This window comes from Oryza brachyantha, chromosome 1 (genome assembly GCF_000231095.2).
Source record: "Oryza brachyantha chromosome 1, ObraRS2, whole genome shotgun sequence".
NCBI lineage: Eukaryota > Viridiplantae > Streptophyta > Magnoliopsida > Poales > Poaceae > Oryza > Oryza brachyantha.
This window is the reverse complement of record NC_023163.2, coordinates 11,075,302-11,095,477: the sequence shown is the minus strand read 5'-3', so window position 1 is coordinate 11,095,477 and position 20,176 is coordinate 11,075,302. Positions and strand designations below refer to the sequence as shown.

The following is a 20,176-nucleotide window of genomic DNA, read 5'->3' as shown; positions in this document are numbered from 1 at the left end:
ATATCACAATAGAAAATCTTAATCAAAGATGAATTTCGGAGACCTCGTGTTATTGTTGAAAATGACGAGTATTATAGAACTGGAGGTAATACAATTTAAGATATGCAAATACTGCAAAAGTGCTTGGGCTATGAAGAACTTTTAAATTTTGTATATAAATATACTCCCTTCGGTGAAAAATAATTATTGTTTAGGACAAGATTTGATAAAACTTATAAAATTTTCACCATCAATTATTTCTTAAATGTTTAGTTTAAATACAACACAAATTATACAGATAGATTCTTCTCAAAATGTATTATCATAATATCATAAAATTATTAGGTTTTATAAATTTAGTTTAATATAAACTTGCTTGTTAAAATTTTAGAAATTTGACCAAATCTTGTTGTAAAACGGCAATATTTTTGATCGGCGAGAGTATATTGTAACCATGGATATTAAAAAGCGCAAATTAAGTACATTAAGTTCTCCTTATTTAATGAGGTATCAAAGTAATCAATATTTAAGTTAAACCAACCCATACATTATATTGACACCACTTGCTAATAAATAGCCCAAAAAGTATGTAGGTACACGCGGCAAGGCCGCGCATTGTTTCTAGTGTCAGCTATGGCAGATGAACACCCCCATATTGCATATGCTTATTAGAATAAGCCAAAATTTGAATTTTCAACTTTAATTTCGGAGTTGATTTAGGGTTCTTTCACCGAAGTTTATTTTTCTCGCATTGCCTTTAAAACCATGATAAATCTAGGATTTTAGCTAAGAGTATGCAGTCTGTCTAAAATTTATCGTATACAATTCGATAAATACATTTTAGAAAATCAGTAATTATGGAAAAATTGACAATATGATTTAATATACGTACACTAAGTAATATGTATTTATATTCACGTGAATTTTTTGAGAAATATATATATTAGTATATACTGAGTATAGAGTGCAGGTATGCTAAGGCATACTTGACATACCCTTTGCCTACACCCCTGTTTAGAATGCTAAGAATACATATATAAAATTTTTATTCACAAATTATTTTTTATTTGCAAATATGTCATTTGGCTTTTTATTGATCGGCTCTGCATGAATTTATGATAAGAAAACATAAACATACTTTATTGGCTAAATTACTGATATAATAATCAATTAACTAATTGATCACCAATCAACCCTAGAAGATCGGATATAACCGAGGCAGTTCAAGGATTAATCGGTTGATGATCTATTTACCAATTATTATACTAATGATCTGCAGCCGACAAAGCTTGCCACATAAATTAAGCATAATAATTTGGATTACTAACTTAACAATCAATGATAAGCAATATTAAACAAACTCGCACATATCCAACTTAAAACCTAGAAGATCAGACTAAAACAAGATAGCTCAGGTTTAAATATGTCCACACACGAATTCGGAATAACATTACATAGTTTCGATGATTAGTTACTAATCCAGCATGATTCATCGACTTGCTTTACTAAATTTAACAGCTTAGGAGTACTTCTATAACCAGATCGGATCAAATTAACATAGATCGGAACGAATCGAGACAGTATGTGATTAGAACCGATATAATTATAGATGAACTAAGAATCTGTAAATTTAACAAACTAGATAATGAACCACTGACATATGACTGGTTGGAACTCCAGTAAAACGAACATGCATGCATTCGATCTAATCTATAAACATGAACCCCAATAAATACAATTGATCGGACCAAACCAAGATAGAATTGCATCTACTCAGCTCATACATATAATCCAAATCAAACTCATGCATCGAACCAGAATATAGATCAAAATAATCACATTACCTCAGATAAACCGTTGAACAGATTAGATAGAATACCAGACTAAACCGAGAAAGTCCTATCAAATCTAGTCGATGGGTTGACAAATACGAACTTACATTGCTAAGTTGATTAACCTTACGCCGACAGCTTGCTCCGTTGAAATTGGTGGTGATGCTCCGAAAATAAGTGTATTGATATGTTTCTATTATATTTTATAAACAATCGGGTTTTGTATTTATACCCTTAGAACCAACTCAAACAGATACAAACACATATCTTTTAACTAACCTTAACAAATATAAACTATACCTTCTTAACAGAATAAACATCGAAAATAAATATTACATGTATTCGTTTCCAAATGGATTCTGCATCCTACCCCGAATCAATCTCTATGTGCCTCGTATTCCAATCGGACTCTTTGTCCCTTATCCGATTCATCCGTTACTCAGGATCAACCACCAATCTAATTCAGCCTTCAGTCCAACTAACACCAGCAATCTGATCTATTCAGTAATCCGATTCGTTCAGCAGTGTGATTCGGTCTCAAATTCATCACTCTGCCACTAACAGCTAGAATCCAATTTTTGCCGTTAACATCCACTCTTGCTCTTCTTCCCCTTATCCATGTTTAATCCACCCACATATCTATTTCTCTTGGTAGTTGGTGCATCATCCTCTATTTCGACATCGATGTCATTGTATTTGACAATGTTAATTGCATCAGTGGTGTCTGTTGATACGGTGCCTTGTTCTAAAGACCGATGGTCAACACCAGTGTTGCGAATGTCTTCAAACATTTTCTCAAGTAGCTCCTCAGTTTGCAAGCCAACCTTCATGAACTTTGAATATCCGGGTATATCCTGCATAATATGGCATTATAAAATTGAGTAAGAACACAAAACTTTTCTTAAATTCAAACATTACTTTGAAACCAATCTTCTTTCAATTTCTTCCAATGTTCTGCAGTCACCGTCACTGTTTGCCTTGTGTTATCCCATCCTAAACCCGTTTGTGTTCTCAATTTCCTCCAACAATTGTATTTGATCCCAAGTATTTATTCTTAATTGAAGCCTAGTGTATCTCAAACCCATCCTTGAGGCAAATTGTTCAATGAGTTCGTCAAAACCAAGATTAGATAAATGATGGTTCAGCTGATTCATCATGTACTTGTTGAGCAAAAATCTCACAAATAAATCTAGTGTTGTGGTCATTCTGATGGACACAATCCATTGGCAACTTAACACCTTTGCAAGGAATATTTTCAGCCATCCCTGTCATCCACCCACTCACACTATTCTTCTTTTTTCAATACTAATATAGACCATACTCTGAAATATTGTGATCACATAACTGAACAGATGCTACCAATAATCATAGACAGTGCTATGGCAATAATTTTGAGCTTCAGAGTATAGACAGTGCTATGCTACTGTTACTGCTGTATGAATAAAATGATAGGAATTCTGTAGTTCAAATGTGAGCTAAATGGGCCTATAATCTAGCGGCAATATTTTTTTCACCATATGCATTTCACATATATTAAACTATGCATGCATTGAAACAAAAATAACCATAGGGCCATAGGGGTCATTCAAAACTGATGTATACGGTACATATATATACATATGTGTACATGAATTTGAATTGTTGCTAATTATTGTCTAGAGACCACTATATACGTACATTGATAAGGTATAAGATGATGTGATGAGCTAGTACAATGGTTTTTGAAACTTTGTTCTTCATTTTTCTCACCGTATAAATAATTCATGTGTACGATGACAGAATAATTAATGCACCTATTCCCTCCATTTTTCAATATATATATATATATATAATGATATATGTTTATTAGTTAAAAAGTGGAGGGAGTGATATTCTTGGCACTCTATAAATAATCCATCTGTGTAGCTTTAGAAGTAATGTAAATATTTTCATGTGCAGAAAAAAAGCATGCTTATCTATACTACTTTTAAAGAAGACAATGGTGGTGGGAGTGAATCTGCCACCCCACCACTTATCTTTTTTTATCAACTGCTTTTTGTCCTTTAGTGTTAAAAAATAGTATTCCCACATGTTATTAATATTTTATTTTATCTTTAGAATACAAGTTTACCTCTCTCAATTCATGAAACATTTGATGTACCGTCGTGGGTTCAAACAATAAAATTTCTATACCAAACTTGATTTGCTAGATCAGCATCGTGGAGTTTGTTCTGAGTTTGCTGTTTTGTCGGTCCTCTTCTACTCAGCATACACGTGCCGACGTGCAATTATCAGATGTAGCTGTTGATCCTGGTCGAATTCAGGACCCAGCCACAATCTGAAGCTGTTGGAGATTGGAAGGAGCCAAAGATGCATGTGGGAGTTATGCAGTCGACTTCTGCAACAATGGCACAACATGCATGAATCATGATTCAGGCATTGGACCTGCATCCGATACTGTTTGCAGCGCTGAAAACATCTCGGAGGTGATTGTTGGGAGCCAAACAATATACTTACAAACAAAAATAATAATATATGAATAATTTTTTATATACGTATTCGTAGCGATCTAAAAGACAAGACTAAAATAAACTCACTGAAAATCCTAAAATTAACTCCAAATCTAAGGTTAAAAATTTCGACTTATAATCATGTCATGCACATACAGCACAGCAGCCGTTATTGATAATATGTGGTCTTGGTTATGCAGCTATTTATAATGGGTAAATTTCCTATATACACCTACAAACTCACTCAATCTGTTCTATACCTCTAAAATTTATCTAGTCCTTTCTATACCTCTGAAATTTTAACTTGATCCCTTTCATAACTCTGTCGTTACATTTTCCTTTATTTCACCGTTAAGTCTGTGACAAATGACTTTAATACCCTCAATGATTTATGTTTGAATACAAGTTTGAAAAATGATTTAAATTTTTATTTGAGTGCCTAGTATGTGCATTTTACGTAACTAATGAGACAAACATGATTAGTGCAGAAAAAATTTGAAATAAATTTTAAAATAAAACATAATAAATATATTTTTTGAAATTTAATAAGACAATATATTTTTTATCGGGAACACCCTTAAAAATATTGTGAACATTGGTAGTCGTATCTTTATATGAACACTCCTTCTTTTTATGAATTTTAAAAAAATATTTTATTAATTATCGATAAATAATGTATTGTGTAGAAAACTCATTACTACTAATAGTCTCATGTGATAAACTTTTATATTTTAAATAATGTAATTCACAAATTTCCATGTTCATCTAGACGGTATAGCTTATGGTCAACTGACGGGAGGGGCATGAAAGAGACCAAAATTAAATTTTGGGAGTATACAAGGAAGTAAGTAAAATTCGGGGCATCGAAAAGATAAAATTTTAGGTGCATACAATAGATTATCCCATTCATAATATATATAGTAAGAAATCAGATTAATATACTTTTGGATAGTTATAGAAACATCCATCCATTGAGTATGTAAAAACAATAGGGTTAAATTAGAAAAATATTTATTATTAATCAATTATTTATTTAGAACCCAACTGTAATTATGTGATTTCTGTCCTAAAATAAATTACTCTCTTCGGTTAACTTTTTAATAGATGACAACATTGAAATTTGGAGCATGTTCATTCATTTATTTATTCAAAAAATTTATGCAAATGTCCTAAACTATAAGTTAAGCTTGAAATATATTTAATAATAAATCCAATCGTAATAAAATAAATAATACTTACGTAAGTTTTTTGAATAAGACAAATAGTCCAAGTGTGTCTTAAAGTAAACCATGTCATCTGCTAAAAACCGGAGGGAGTACCCGCAGTGCAAGAGGGATTCATTAAAATTAAGGTGTGCTCATGGCAACAAAGATGGTTTAACGATTTGTCACAGCACCAACTCATAGTTGAGTGATTGGGATAAAACACTACATTTAGCTAGAGACGATGGATGTTGTTTGACGCATTGATAATTTATGGCCGATCTAGTTTAACTTACATAACTTAAATTTTAGTTTTAATAGTCTAAAAGTAAAACTGAGTTGATTTAGAGCTGATCACGGGCTGTACACGAGCTCACGCACACACATCTTTTAAGTCGCTTTATCTCCACGGCCTTTTCATTTTAAAATGGTACGTAAATAAAAGAATAGTAGAGAGCAGGGTTTGGCTCATCACATTATCGGGATGATAATCAGTTAATCACGATAATCATCCAAGCCGTGAGGGCACGTTAATGATATAACGTGGATTTGTTCGGTAAATATTATGAGAATTCAAAATCTTTAAAAATAATTAGAAAAAAATCCAAAAGAAACTTATTGTGATATATCATGATAATAGTAAGATATCACGCTATTTTAAACACCCAAGCTGTGATTATCGATAGTGCGAAAACCGTTGTGATTATCGCCTCAAATGCTACGACTATTATTACCACCAAGATTACCATGATAATCGCGTAATATCACAGGATTATTGTGCGGTTTGACCAACTAAACCGCGATGATTCTTTTAAAAAAATAAAACCGTGTATTTTTTATAATCATTATTAATAGTTGTTTCTCCGCTAGCCTACGATTTTAGAAAGGAAAACTGTAAGTGTAAACTTGGTCGAGAATAACTGAGATCCATTGATCGGAGCGGACACGAAAGTGACGTGACGGCCACGCTGCTCATAGGACAACATCTGTGGTTCGTTTACAAACACAAGTGAGATGCGAAATCAATATTTTTATTTTATAAGTATTTATAATAAATAATCTTATTACCTTTTAGGTAAATATTTTCGTATCTTTTAGTCTCGTCATCGTCGTCCCGTTTAGCATGGTAAGACAATGATGTCACTTAGTTTAACGTGATAGCTCTTTCGCCACACCGGAAAAGACAGCATGGCGAGAAAGTTTAGATGTTGAAATATTTTCATAAGAGATTTACTAATGAAACTATTTATTAAAAAGATTTCAAAAATAAAAAAGTCCGCAACCGACACCACCGGTGCGGAAGAACCGATCGAGAGAACCAAGCACTGAGTCAGGCGATCAATCGACGTTGCTTTGACCGGTTAACGCAACAGCCACGTGGGCCCGCATGTGCCTCTTGCCACCACCAAAGTACACTACTGGTACTGGTATATAGTATATCCGTCTCATACTGATTTTATTTGGTTTTTCTTACTTATCTCAAAAACACATTTTATAGTAATTACTATAGTTTGGTAATACGGAAACACATCCATTGATATTAGAAAACATGCATATTAAGATTTAAAATGGTTAATATAATATTTCAATTGTTATCCTACTCCTTACGCTTCGGCTTATCCTTATAAGTCAACTTTTGAATTTTCAAACTTAAATTTATATTGATTTTAGGGTTTTTATTGTAGTTCATTTTTAGCCTTAGTTTTTGATTGTTATTTATTCATAAATTATTTTTTATTTTGTAATATGTTGTTTTGACTTTTTTTCTTCTGTGTTGATAAATACCGGGTAGAATATATATATATATATATATATATATATATATATATATATATATATATATATATATGTATGTATTTGGAACGATTAGATTATACTGCTTGCCGCTGGTGCTTGCGGTGCCACGACGCTTCTGTCACCTCCACGGCCGGAAGCGGGAGTGTCAAAGAGTGTGTGACACTGAGAGCGACCAATGCCTGGAGCCGCTGCTACTTCCGTCCCCGTCAAACCAGGTTGAGTTTCACATTTTCTTTTCTTCCTATTTTCCTCTGTCTTCGATGTATTTTCCTCCACCACAGGTATATACAACCTCCGTCTCAAAATAAGCGAATTCCTGAGTTTTTTGATAGAATTTTCAACTCTTCGTCTTATTTGAAAATTTTTTATAATTAATGTTTTTATCGTTACTACATGATAAAACATGAATAATACTTTACATATAATTAATATTTTTGATTTTTTAATAAAATTTTTAAATAAGACGGATGGTCAAACGCTAAATCTAGAAAACCCAGAAATTGTCTTTTTTGGGACGGAGTAGTATAGTTTATTTTGTGACTTCAACCACAAATTTTTAATTGCAAATAGGTTTTGCAAAAGTGCTTCTCAAGACAATTCTTTGAAAACTACTACTTTTATGTTTTCAGAATAATATTTAGCTGAATAAAAATTTTAAAAGCAAAACTTACTAAGCCTGCAAAATTATATATTTAAGCTAGATTATATATATTTGACATCAGAAATAACCCAAAAGCACGGATCAAAGATGAAATACCATAAAATCATATATCCAATAACAAAAATATCACGAAATACATGTCTAAAATTAATTTAAAACTGATTTAATTATAGATTAATAACAAAGTATGCCTGGAGTTTAAAGTCCAAATAACTAGTTTTGTGAAAACTTCAATGTTAATTTGTAGTTTTACGATAATAGCCTTAAATATGTAAGTTGTAGAACTTCTTAAATCTATATAGTTTTGGGATAATTTGGTCAAAAATACTTTTGTGGAATTTACTTAATTTTAAAAGCTTAAATTAACACATATATATTTGATCTTTGGAAACTAATTAAGTACCACATCTATCCAAAACATGCTTTGCGTAGTTAAATTATGTACTGCCCTTGCGAGCACATCTAAATTAAGACTGGGCCAACCATATGGATACCGAGCCACCGAAAGAGTAATCACTTGCAAATGTAAACACATGTATGGATTTGAACCTAGGTGGACAAGTTCTACGACAAGGAACCTAAGCTAGTTGAGCTAAGCTCACTTCGCTGATGTTCAAATTATCGGTAAGCACGAGTGTTTAAAGCGTATTTGTTTTAGGGAAAGTTTAAACTCTATAAATTGGTGTATTTTGGAACAAATTGAGTAATGGACTATGCTACTCTCTCCAAAAAAAAAAAATAATGATAAAATTTGGGCGAACGAACATAAACATAGCCCGTGTGGTATAAGTTTTTCACATTTTGATATGGAAAGCACGTGTGGGCCGTTTGATCTCTTGTCCATTTGCGCAACGGCGTGGCCCCAGGCACAAGCCAACACGGCAACACCACGGCAGCAATGCATTTTGTACTACTAGTACCCTAAAAGATCACCGCTTTTTACTGAACAATCTTCAACTTTCCATTTTATATTTCCTCCCCCCATTGGGTTTTAATAGTGGCTCCAGTGCCCACACCACGTACGATTCGGAATCGCCATCAACCAAACGAAACAAAAATGCCAACGCCAACGGCTACGCGACACACTACTACGGTTACTGCTCCTCCCGTTACAAAAAAAAAATAAAAATCTTTAACTATCTTCTAGAACTCAGTATAAAAAGATTTTATCGTTAGCTATCTCCTACAACTTAATATAAATTCAAAAAAAAACTAAATATTATCTACTTTTCCAATCCCAGTGTATTTGTCATATACTTTTCTAAATTCCAAGATATTTATTCCCATATTTTCAAACTTTCTTTAATACAATAATTACTTAGAGAACAAAATCATTTTTAGAATAAATTAAATAAGCCAAAAAGTGAAGTGCTGCAGGGAGGAGTACAGTGCTTTCTAGTGGTGGGCATGGCCGCAACGGGCGAGTGACGTGCTCGCATTCTGTCCCCTTCCCGTCTCCAAAAGCAGCGTCACCTTCTCTTCCCTATCATTCCCCGCCTCGTCTCCCCACTCTTCTTCTTCTTCTTCTCCGACCAAGCTGACGTACGTGCGCCGTGCTGTGCATTCCGCTTCCGCCTCCCGCGCCGCCATGTCCGTCGCGCTCCACACGCTGCCCGCCGCCGTCGCCGCCGCGGGCAGCGGCGTCCGTGCCGATCGGAGACGGCGGCGGCGGCCCTCCTCCTCCCTACGGGCGACCTCCGTGGAGACGGGGCCCGTGGCTGCGGCGGTGAGCGTCGTCGAGAGCAAGGTCGGGGTGGAGACGAAGAGGAGGGAGGCGGCGGCCGAAGTGAGCGGCGAGGCGGCGGCCGCGGAGGTGGCTGCGGAGCTGCAGGCTCTCTACGACGACGGGTTCGGCGGCGTCACGGTGAAGGAGTACTTCGCGGCGGCAAGGGCGGTCTCCAACGACGACGATGGCCCGCCGCGGTGGTTCTGCCCCGTCGACGCCGGCCAGCCGGCGGTGGGCAACGCGCCCCTGCTGCTCTTCTTGCCAGGTTGGTCTAAATACTTTACTCCTAATAACTCTTTATTAAATTTGAAAACCCCCGTCTTAGCAGCGAATCACATGATAGCAGGTACAATAGCAGACTATAAGCCAGTATTAAACATATTTTAAGGAGAGAGGATTCAGAAGAGGAGTTAGCTAATTTATAGATAGCTGCAGCACGGACTCCAATATACAAATGTGTGTGTGATATGTGGGACATAGCGGTATATATTTTATAGGTAGCTATTGTATGAGTTGGCTATTAGATTGACTATAGATAAATTGAAGTTAGTAGTTGGCTATACTATTGAACTTGCTCTGATGAAATCAGAAGCTCTGTCGCTCTGTCAGAGTGACAAAATTCACCATATCTGCAGGATCTTAATCCTCTCATACGTTTCTCATATCAGTATACCATTTTCTTTACTTCCTGCAGTAATGTTCAGTTCTGAATAAATTTGGGATATGCTTACTCTGATAAACTGATGAATACCACCTTCAAAATCCTGGCAACATAGATAAATTCTGAGTTGGCTATGTATATTATGGGCACATGTTTGAATAATGGGTTATAAGGGGGTGGAATAGGGAAATAGAGAGAAATGCATGGATGGTTAATATGGAGTTATGTGAAAAAAAATGGTTGGCTAGGATTAAAAGATATATCTTGGTGGATGCGAAATTATTTTCGAAACCCATTAGCCAAACATGCTTTATGGAAATATAGAACTTGGTTCGCATACCGGTGGCATAGTCACTGACTTTTAAGTTAGGGCCTCTTCGTTTCAAAGGATTTTTACAAGAAAACTGAAGGAATTGAACTATTTTCTCTGAAATTCCTGTGAAACGAAGAGGCCCTTAGTATCCTGATACGAGGTAGGGAGAAAAACATATGACCATCTCGTACAGAGACTCTAGTTTGAGCTTTTTTTTTCTTCTGCTTATGTTTATAAGTCAAAATTTTAATTTTTAATCTTAAATTTGTTATAGATATAATGGTTTTTTATATCGTAGCTTATTTTTTAGTATTAACTTTTAGATCGTCAGGAACTTATATAAAAGTTTTATTTATAAATTATTTTTTTATTTGTAGATACGTTGTTAGGCTTTTTCTCTAAATAAGCCAAATAATCACCCCTACCTTTATTAACAATTTCCGACTCTGGAATTGACTGCACAACAGGAACTGATGGAGTTGGAATGGGGCTCATTTTGCACCACAAGTCTTTGGGAAGGTGACTCTTTTATTCTGTCACTAACACAAGATGTATACTACGACTTCTCTACTCCCACCGTACTTAATAGAATGAATTTCTATAATTCCAATATATCATTAAAGAATATCAAAATACCTCTCACTAATATAAGATTTGTATTGGTTTGTGGATGTTGAAGAGATAAATTTATTGTTTGCAAACCGATGCTAGTAACATTGTAGGAGTTGATTTTCTTTTGCCAACTTTGTTTGTTTTGCTTAATGCAAAGTTTCATTGAATTATTTTTACATAAACACTCTTTTTTTCTGTTCAGTTTATATTTATTCGCTTGTGCTTGTAACTGTTATAGTATCAAAATTACTCCGTATTTCAGTATGACCAGTAAGGAAAGACGTTTTATTTTTCTTTAGTCCACTCCAGATGAGTGCCACTTGTTTCCACCCAATCATGCATCTTATTGATGTAGTTTGCTGATGTTGATCGAATGATCGTTCATCTTGCAGGGTATTCGAGGTTCGTTGCTTGCATATACCAGTAAATGATCGTACGCCATTTGAAGGTAAAAAAAGTTAATCTATCCACGTAGGCTTCTTTACTGAAATTATTCATTGTAATTAATTAGTTAAAGAGCCTTGTGACTACTTATTGACAAATAAAAAATAATTTATGGTAAAACTTTTATATACATATTTTTAGCGATGTAAAAGTAAGACTAAAAAATAAACTACGATAAAAACCACAAAATAAACTACAAATTAACTTCTAAAATTTAACTTTTAGCTTATAAGCACAAGCACAAAAGAAAAGACGTGGCTTAAATTAATTTCTAAAGGATAACTCGCACTACTACAAAAGTTAGGAAATATATATTCCTCTATCATTTTTCCCCTAGTTGCATTAATAATTTGATGTGGCCTACCAGAGATTTTTTATTTTTAAAATATTGTTAATAAATAATTTTATTACTAAGCCTCGAAGAAAAATATTTTTACCATATGAATATTTTGACCACGCCACCAATACTAGCATAGGAAGACAACGCTGGCACGCTCAATGTCGGTTGTGTGGCAAGTCTGCCCCGCTAACTAGCTTGCGTCACAGCATTGTCTTGACCCATGAGTAGCTAAAAAGTTCGTACGGTGAAAATATTTTCCTTCGAGGTTTAGCAATAAAATTATTTGTAAAAATATTTAAAAAATTAAAAAAGTTCTCGGCCGGAACCGTTTTACCCTGGTAAATGAAAAGCCGAAGGGGGTGTTTAATTGGGTAAATGAAAATTTTTGGGTGTCACATCATACGTTTTATTTTATTCTATGTGTGCAACGTAGATACAATCCGATGTTTGGTTTTATTTTTTTTTCTATTAGAATCTACTTACATGTTTGTGTGTAGACTAAGGCTACGTTTGTTTCCGTAAAACTATTGTAACCTGAATTATATAAATAATTCCAAACAATTGATTAATGTAGAGCTCAGATTAATGCAATTTTTTAAGCTCCTCTAAATGCGTTTGTTTGTTAGATTATTAGGTGGATAAAGATCCACAGCTCTTGGATATATCAAAATAACTACCCATCTTGTCATTTTTTTTTTAGATTTTTTACCCCTTCGGTTCCCAGTGAAGTCCCAGGGAGATAGCTTAGAGGGGGGGGGGGGGGGAATAGGTGGCCTGAAAATTCTTTCGATATGCAGTGGTTAGTAGAGCCGGACCGTCTGGCTCAGGGGCTGGATTGTCTGGTCGGGGGCCTCAGGTTGAACCGAGAGCTCTGGCTGGACTATCCGGTCAGTGAAAGGAGGGACTTTTCAGTCCTCCTTTCTGGGTGAAGTTCATGCGAACGTGTAGTGTATGTGTTGTGAAAATGAACTCAGGGAGAACACAGAAACAGTAGGAAACCAAGGAAAGCACAAATATGGACACGAGAGATTTTTAACCGAAGTTCGGATTCTTCGATCCTACTCTCCGTTGAGGCGCTCCACTGAGCGGGATTTCTCTCGATCCTTTTCCTCGCTTGGCTTCTTTACACAAGGTCAACACGAATCTCCGAATTCACTCCTAGGCACTAGCAAGCCCTTGATCGACCACCAAGGTCAAGATCAACCCCTTGCCTAGCCCTAAGATGCAATTCGCTCTACCCGACAACCTTCTAAAAAGAAGCACAAGAATCCAATAGAGAACTTGCCTTTCCTTGCGGAGATTAGGCGCCAACCTTCACAAACTCGATCCCGGGCGATCTACAAAGCTTGGAGGCTCGCGGGCGACGCCTATCCATCTAGGAGCGCAAACTACAAGAGTAATAGGTCTCCACGTCTCCACATGCATCCATTTGGTCGCTCAAGATCACTCAATCACTCACTTAAATGCTCAAGAACACTCAATATCACTCACTAATCCCTCTCAACACAACCTAGACTAGATTCTCTCTTTAATCACTCTAGGAGGTGTTAGGATTGGTGGGGGAGGCTTGGAGAGGGCTAGAACCACCCTAGGAACCCTACAGTTTGAACTGGAAGCCTCACCAATGGCTAGAATCCCGAGGTGGATTATATAGTGCTGTCAAATGTCAGCTAGCCGTTGAATAAAGTTACATGGGCCGGACTGTCTAGGCCCAGGGGCCGGACCGTCCAGCCCACACTTGGGTTCTGGCTGCTGCTTGTGGCCAGACTGTCCGGTCCAGGCTCTCTGGAAATTCCTTTCCTAGGCTAGCACTCACTTAAACACTCATGGATGCATGTGTTGACTAGGTGACCCCTCTTAATAGTACGGATTTTCCTATGACTAAAAGCGAAAAAGAAAAACACATTTCTAAAGCTTCAAATCCATTCGCTTTTCGTCTTATGGGTCACTTCTAGTTTAATTTGAACCTTTCGCAGTAGAGCGTGAGTTAAACTTCGCTTGACTTCTCTGCATTCACAAAAGGTTAGCGCACACATGCTTTGACTAGGATTGTCATTAATCATCCAAAACCTGTTTTAGGGGCTAGATGCACTGTCATCCAGTCCAGATCAAATTGAGACTTCAGCCTTACAAACTCACTAATCTAGAATCTAGAAAAACAAACAACTCATAATTTATAACAATCCAATTTATAATAATCTAGTTCAGAGTGACGTATTTGCTGCGGTGGTGGGCGATCCTACAAAAGCATGAAGAGAACAAAGAAGCTATCTCTATTGCGTGTCAAAAGTTGGAGATTTTGGCTATGCAAGTGTTCGGGCACTTTGCTAGAGATTTTGCTATAGAATTGAATAATGTTTTACTCTAGTGATCCTCGTTGTTTCTCTCTTGCTTGATAGATTTTTAGCTTTATGTATGGGCCAAATTTATGCGTATTAGGGAACTATAAACTTTGTAATAAGTGGCTGTAGCTTCTTTGAAATCAAGGCTGGAGTCTTAATCCATTATCTAAAAAAAAAGTCATAAGCGAAAACAAATTGGGCCTAAAAATCCCCAACAATACTTAGTACTAACTTTTTCAATATTTTCTATAACTATGTAGATTATTACAAACTATGTGTGTTATTACACCTAGGTGCACATAATCCTGGTCTAGTTAGGTGTCCTCTCCCCCTAATAATAAGGTAAACCCTGGTTACGCTCTAGATGGCATGGGGGCTGAGTTTTCTTTTCACCCTGTCCTATGTAATTCTCTGTTTAACTTGACATTCGAAAGGCATTAAAAACAGAGTCTTATTAGGATTTAGGAAGTTAATGCTATCTAACTGATATTTTACAGAAAAAAACAAGCAAAGTTATGACCTTGAATTAAAATGCTACCTTCATCTAATATGTGTGAGTACAATGCATGCAGGGCTATTACAAATTGTAGAAAATTCCATCAAATATGAGCATGTTATGTCACCAAACCGACCGATATACCTCGTTGGAGATTCATTTGGCGGATGCCTAGCACTTTCGGTGGCAGCTCGTAATCCACAACTTGATCTGGTTCTCATACTGATAAATCCAGGCAGGTGAAAATATTTTAGTTCCAATTTTACTGGTAATGTTTTTACTTATAGGTTTGTTTGTGTTGTAACAAATAACCTTCTATGTAACCAGCAACTTCCTTTGCAAAGACTCCGTTGCAGCCGATATTGCCTGTGTTGGAAGCAATGCCAACTGAACTTCATGTCACAGTTCCATATCTCCTCAGTTTTGTCATGGGTATACCTCTTTTTAGCTTGTAAGTTCATTAATTTATATTCTAGCTTTATTGTTTCGTGTCTTTCATCCAATCGGATGATTTGATATGTTTGTAACGCAAAATACTTTTATTTTCGTATGGAATAAACTTGCTTAAATCATGTGCTGGATTTTTTTTGTGCAGCCTGAGAACAACCTAATCTAAACACAAAAAACCCAAAAGATTATTTAATTGCTTACTGTAGTATTTGTTTTTTTTCTAATTTACAACACTTATTGATTTATTTCTTATTATATTGGGTTTGTTTGGGCTTCGGCCTGGCCAATGTTCCAGAAGTAACCATAAACCTGGAAAATTCATGCTGAGCAGAAGTTTTCCTCAGCATATTTACCATTAACATTCAGCACTTATTTTGTATCTTTTTAGTTGGTCTAAACATGGTGTGTGAACAGGTGATCCTGTTAAGATGGCTATGGTTAACATTGAAAACAACCTCCCTCCTCCAGAAACTCTACAGAAATTGTCAGATAGTCTCACTTCCATGCTGCCTTTGCTTTCAGTATGTTGTCATACCTAGTTCTCATTTACTATTTCTGTCTATTATGATACTTATTTTTACATAAACAACTACCTTTGCATGAGGACTATTTACATTTATATGTTTTAAAACTTAAAAGTAATAACTACAAATTTTTCAAACATTACTAGACAGATCCTCGCTCTATTTGTGGATCTAGATAAACATTGTAAAACAGTTGATCAATTTTATTATCATTGAGAAAGTACAAGGAGTTTCCACATTTTATAGTGTAAATTTCATTAATTCCAGTTACTTTGTACCTTAAGGTATTAAAATTTTGAGTCTAAATGTTGGTACCTAGAGGTACTTTCTCAAGAATTGTAAAATTGCCTAAAACAATTATGCTTTTTATAATTTGAACTGTATTGTGCAAAATATTTAATTCACTTCTACAAATGCATCACTTGTTCAGTTGGACTTGTTAATATGGGGGCAGTCTGTATATTTCTTTTAGCTCTCTGTCTTTTAGCATAACTAGCTGTAATTGGCAATAAAATTTGACATCTTTGAGGAGATCTTAATATTTTAGAAAACATTCCACCTAATTATTTTACATTTATTTACGTTATTTTTTAGGAATTAGCAGATATTATACCAAGGGATACTCTCTTCTGGAAACTTAAGCTACTGAAGTCAGGAGCAGCTTACACTAACTCTCGTCTTCATGCTGTACAAGCTGAAGTTCTACTTCTTGCCAGGTATCTTTATATGACAATACCGCATGCATTTTGTATTTCTGTAGTCTGGAGTTTCAACCGACAATTCAATCTTATTCTGAAAAATAAAATTCTTGGAATTCAGTGGCAACGATAATCTTCTGCCAAGCGGAGAAGAGGCAGATAGACTCTTCAAGTCGCTGAAGAACTGCAGAGTTAGATACTTCAAAGACAATGGGCACACACTACTATTGGTATGCTCTGTCACACTTCAATTTTCTAATGGTCTGTTTTGATTGGGAAAACGGGTTCAAATCCATAGGAAACAGGATCTAAAAAAGTCGCAAGGAGATCTCCTTATGCTGTTATGCAAGCACCCTAACTGATTCATTCCAGTTAATATTTATATTCAGCAGTATATTGTCTTCATGCTGGAATCTTCGCTAGTGCAGTTACTAAAGTCATATTATACATGCACAGGAGGATGGTGTTAATCTTTTATCTGTCATAAAAGGAGTAAATATGTACCGCCGTGGCAGACAACATGATCCTGTGACAGATTACATACCCCCTACACTGAGTGAGTTCAAGAAAACATTTGATGAAGATCAGAAGTATGTAAACACTTAGGAAAAGTTCAAAATCCAGTATATTTTTGTATGTAAGTTTGCATATATAAATGAACCAGTAAGGAGTAAGCTGTAACTTCTGCAGATTGTTTCACCTGGCAATGAGTCCAGTCATGCTGTCCACCCTGAAGAACGGAAAAATTGTTCGTGGCCTTGCTGGTGTTCCTGACCAAGGTCCTGTCTTGTTTGTGGGTTATCATGCACTAATGGGGATCGAATTGACTCCATTGTATGAGGAGTTCTTGAGAGAGAAGAAAACAATTGTCCGTGGTATGGCTCACCCATTTTTATTTCAAGGGAAATTCGAGGGTTCACGCCAGGAGTTGTCTCGGACCGATGAAATTTCTATGTACGGTGGATTACCAGTTACTCCAATCAATATGTATAAGTTGTTTGAGAGGAATCAATTTGTTTTGCTCTATCCAGGCGGTGTGCGGGAAGCTCTTCACAGGAAGGTGCGCTTAATTTCTCTAATGTGCCTTGACATATTCCTTGGCATTTTCCAACAAGGTTTTGGTGTACATAATTGAAATAACATTCTGATACTAGCTCAGAAAAATAGTTTTTCAATAGCAAAGGGAGGTGACTCTGCTGGTCAATAAATATAATTGTCACACATAGTCTTACTTACATGTGGGGTCTGAACTCACCTTGTTTTTTAGTAAAGAAAACCCACTTTGTTATTAAGTCAGTGAGGAATTTTGCAAATATTCAGTATTCTGTCCATTCCACATTATAAGAATTTTAGTCTTGTTGTATGTTAATAAATCTAGATACATATATAAAACATATACACTGATACATCAATGAATCTAAATAAACTTAGAAAGTCTTATAATATAGAACAGAGGAAGTAGCTTATAAGGAATTAATCCTAAATATATTGTCATAAAGATATCAGGTCATAATTAACTGAAGTGCGGATGTACCGATCTTGTCCTAGTCATGAAAAAAGTCCATAGAACGGAACATATGTTCCCCTTACTATAATGATTATGTTGTACTTTACAGGGTGAAGCATACAAATTGTTTTGGCCAGATCAACCAGAATTTGTAAGAATGGCAGCACGTTTTGGTGTTACTGTCATACCATTTGGTTTTGTAGGAGAAGATGATGTTTTAGAGGTAAGTTCACATCTATTTCTCCTCCACCATTGTCTAAAAAGTTCAGAGGTGTCACTATGTTCTTTCAGAAGAAAAATTGATTCAGAGAAATATTGCAAATAGGCTTGTGGTTTTTCTGAACTCCTGAAAAATACAACCCTATCAGGTCTTTTGTAAAAAAAGAAGGATGCCATGTATAGAAGTATCGCTAGTTCCTTTATTCTGTTTCCCTGTTTAGCTTCAAGAAGCACAGTATCAATTATCAAGTAATCATGCATGCATGATTGCTAATTATCATGTGTGGAGGTGATGCAGTTTTTATTTGAGGCCATCCAATATCCATCTTATTTCTATGAGAAGTAAATATTATGTATTTATGACTTGTTTTTGCAGTTGGTCGCGGACTACAACGATCAAAAGAACATTCCCTACCTTCGGGAATGGATTGAGTCAATCAACCAAGAAGCCCAAAGAGTAAGGTAAGATTTCCATGATTCCTTTGTATTTTGGCTTTGTCAACAGGGGGTAATTGCACCATATCAGAATGACTTTAGCACTTCGGAAAATTGCTACAAATTTGGAGCTTGGCAAAATGTCACTCAATTTGCCACAACTTAACCTCATGACAGTGCAGAGGAATTACTGGTATTTTGTCACAAGGTCTAAACAAAGGATGAGATTGTGAAAGAGCACAACTTTATTTGTAATCATGTTTTCGCATTCCTTGTTTCAGGGATAGCGTCAAAGGAGAGGATGGGAACCAAGACATTTACTTACCTGCTCTGCTCCCCAAAGTACCAGGCCGGTTCTACTACCTATTTGGCAAACCAATTGAAATGAAAGGGATGGATAATGTCGTCAGAGATAGGAAAACCGCAAACGAACTGTATTTGCAGATCAAATCTGAAGTAGAGAATTTATTGTCATACCTGAAGAGGAAGAGGGAGGAAGATCCTTACAGAAGCATAACGCAGCGTGCATTGTACCAGGCATCTTGGGGTGCTTCTGCACAGGTCCCAACTTTTGAACCATGAAGGTTATATGTGCTTTGCTATGACTGAACATTGGAGATCTTTGTGTTCTGCAACAAACATGGAAAGAGGGGGTGCCATCTGTTGGAAAGTAAATAGCACACAGATTTTCAGCAGGCTTGCCGCAACTCTGGAACCAGCTTTGACGCATTTTGCTGGAATCTAACCCCCATTATACAAGTGTGTGTATATAGTAGAGAACACAGAAACAAATATATCTGAGCAGTTCTTTATTTGGTTATATATTACCGGTGAATAGTGATTGATACTACCTCCGTTTCATATTGTAAGTCGTTCTAGCATTGCCTATATTCATTCGTTGATGAATGTATATACTTTATATATGTGTCTAGATTTATTAGCATCTAGATGAATCTAAGCAATGCTAGAAAAAGAACGCAGAAACAAATATATCTGAGCAGTTCTTTATTTACCGGTGAATAGCGATTGATACTACCTCCGTTTCATATTATAAGTCGTTCTAGCATTGCCTATATTCATTCATTGATGAATGCATATACTTTATATATGTGTCTAGATTCATTAGCATCTAGATGAATCTAGGCAATGCTAGAAAGACTTATATTACGAAACGGAAGGAGTACAAATTAGTTAATGATGAACGAAATTCTTCTTCAAACATAGGGTTCCATCAATTTTTATCTATAATGGTCCTTTTGTGCTGTGAATTTGCGGAACCAGCTGACAGCTGACATGACTCCAATTACAAAAAAAACACAGCACAGGGCGGAATGTAAGTCCAGTCGCCAGCTGAACCTGCTGTAAATAAAATACACGGCCGGCCGTTGTAGTTTCTTCCACAACCCCAGACGCACCTTGCCACTGGTTTGTACACAGGCACACAAGGAT

At 35.9% G+C, this 20,176-nt stretch overlaps 1 protein-coding gene and 1 pseudogene across 1 annotated transcript; one reads left to right on the top strand and one right to left on the bottom strand.

Moving 5' to 3' along the window:
* Positions 1-2,395: 2,395 nt before the first annotated feature.
* Positions 2,396-3,074, bottom strand: LOC107303539 (annotated as a pseudogene).
* Positions 3,075-9,442: 6,368 nt separating this feature from the next.
* LOC102719810 (acyltransferase-like protein At1g54570, chloroplastic) lies at positions 9,443-19,766 on the top strand. Its single transcript, XM_006644106.3, has 13 exons — positions 9,443-9,951; positions 11,128-11,179; positions 11,665-11,720; positions 14,971-15,129; positions 15,222-15,326; positions 15,759-15,865; positions 16,463-16,584; positions 16,688-16,796; positions 17,023-17,156; positions 17,257-17,626; positions 18,183-18,296; positions 18,669-18,754; positions 19,009-19,766. The coding sequence occupies exons 1-13, from the start codon at positions 9,549-9,551 to the stop codon at positions 19,307-19,309; spliced, it is 2,118 nt and encodes a 705-aa protein (XP_006644169.3). The 5' UTR covers positions 9,443-9,548; the 3' UTR covers positions 19,310-19,766.
* The last annotated feature ends 410 nt before the right edge of the window (positions 19,767-20,176 follow it).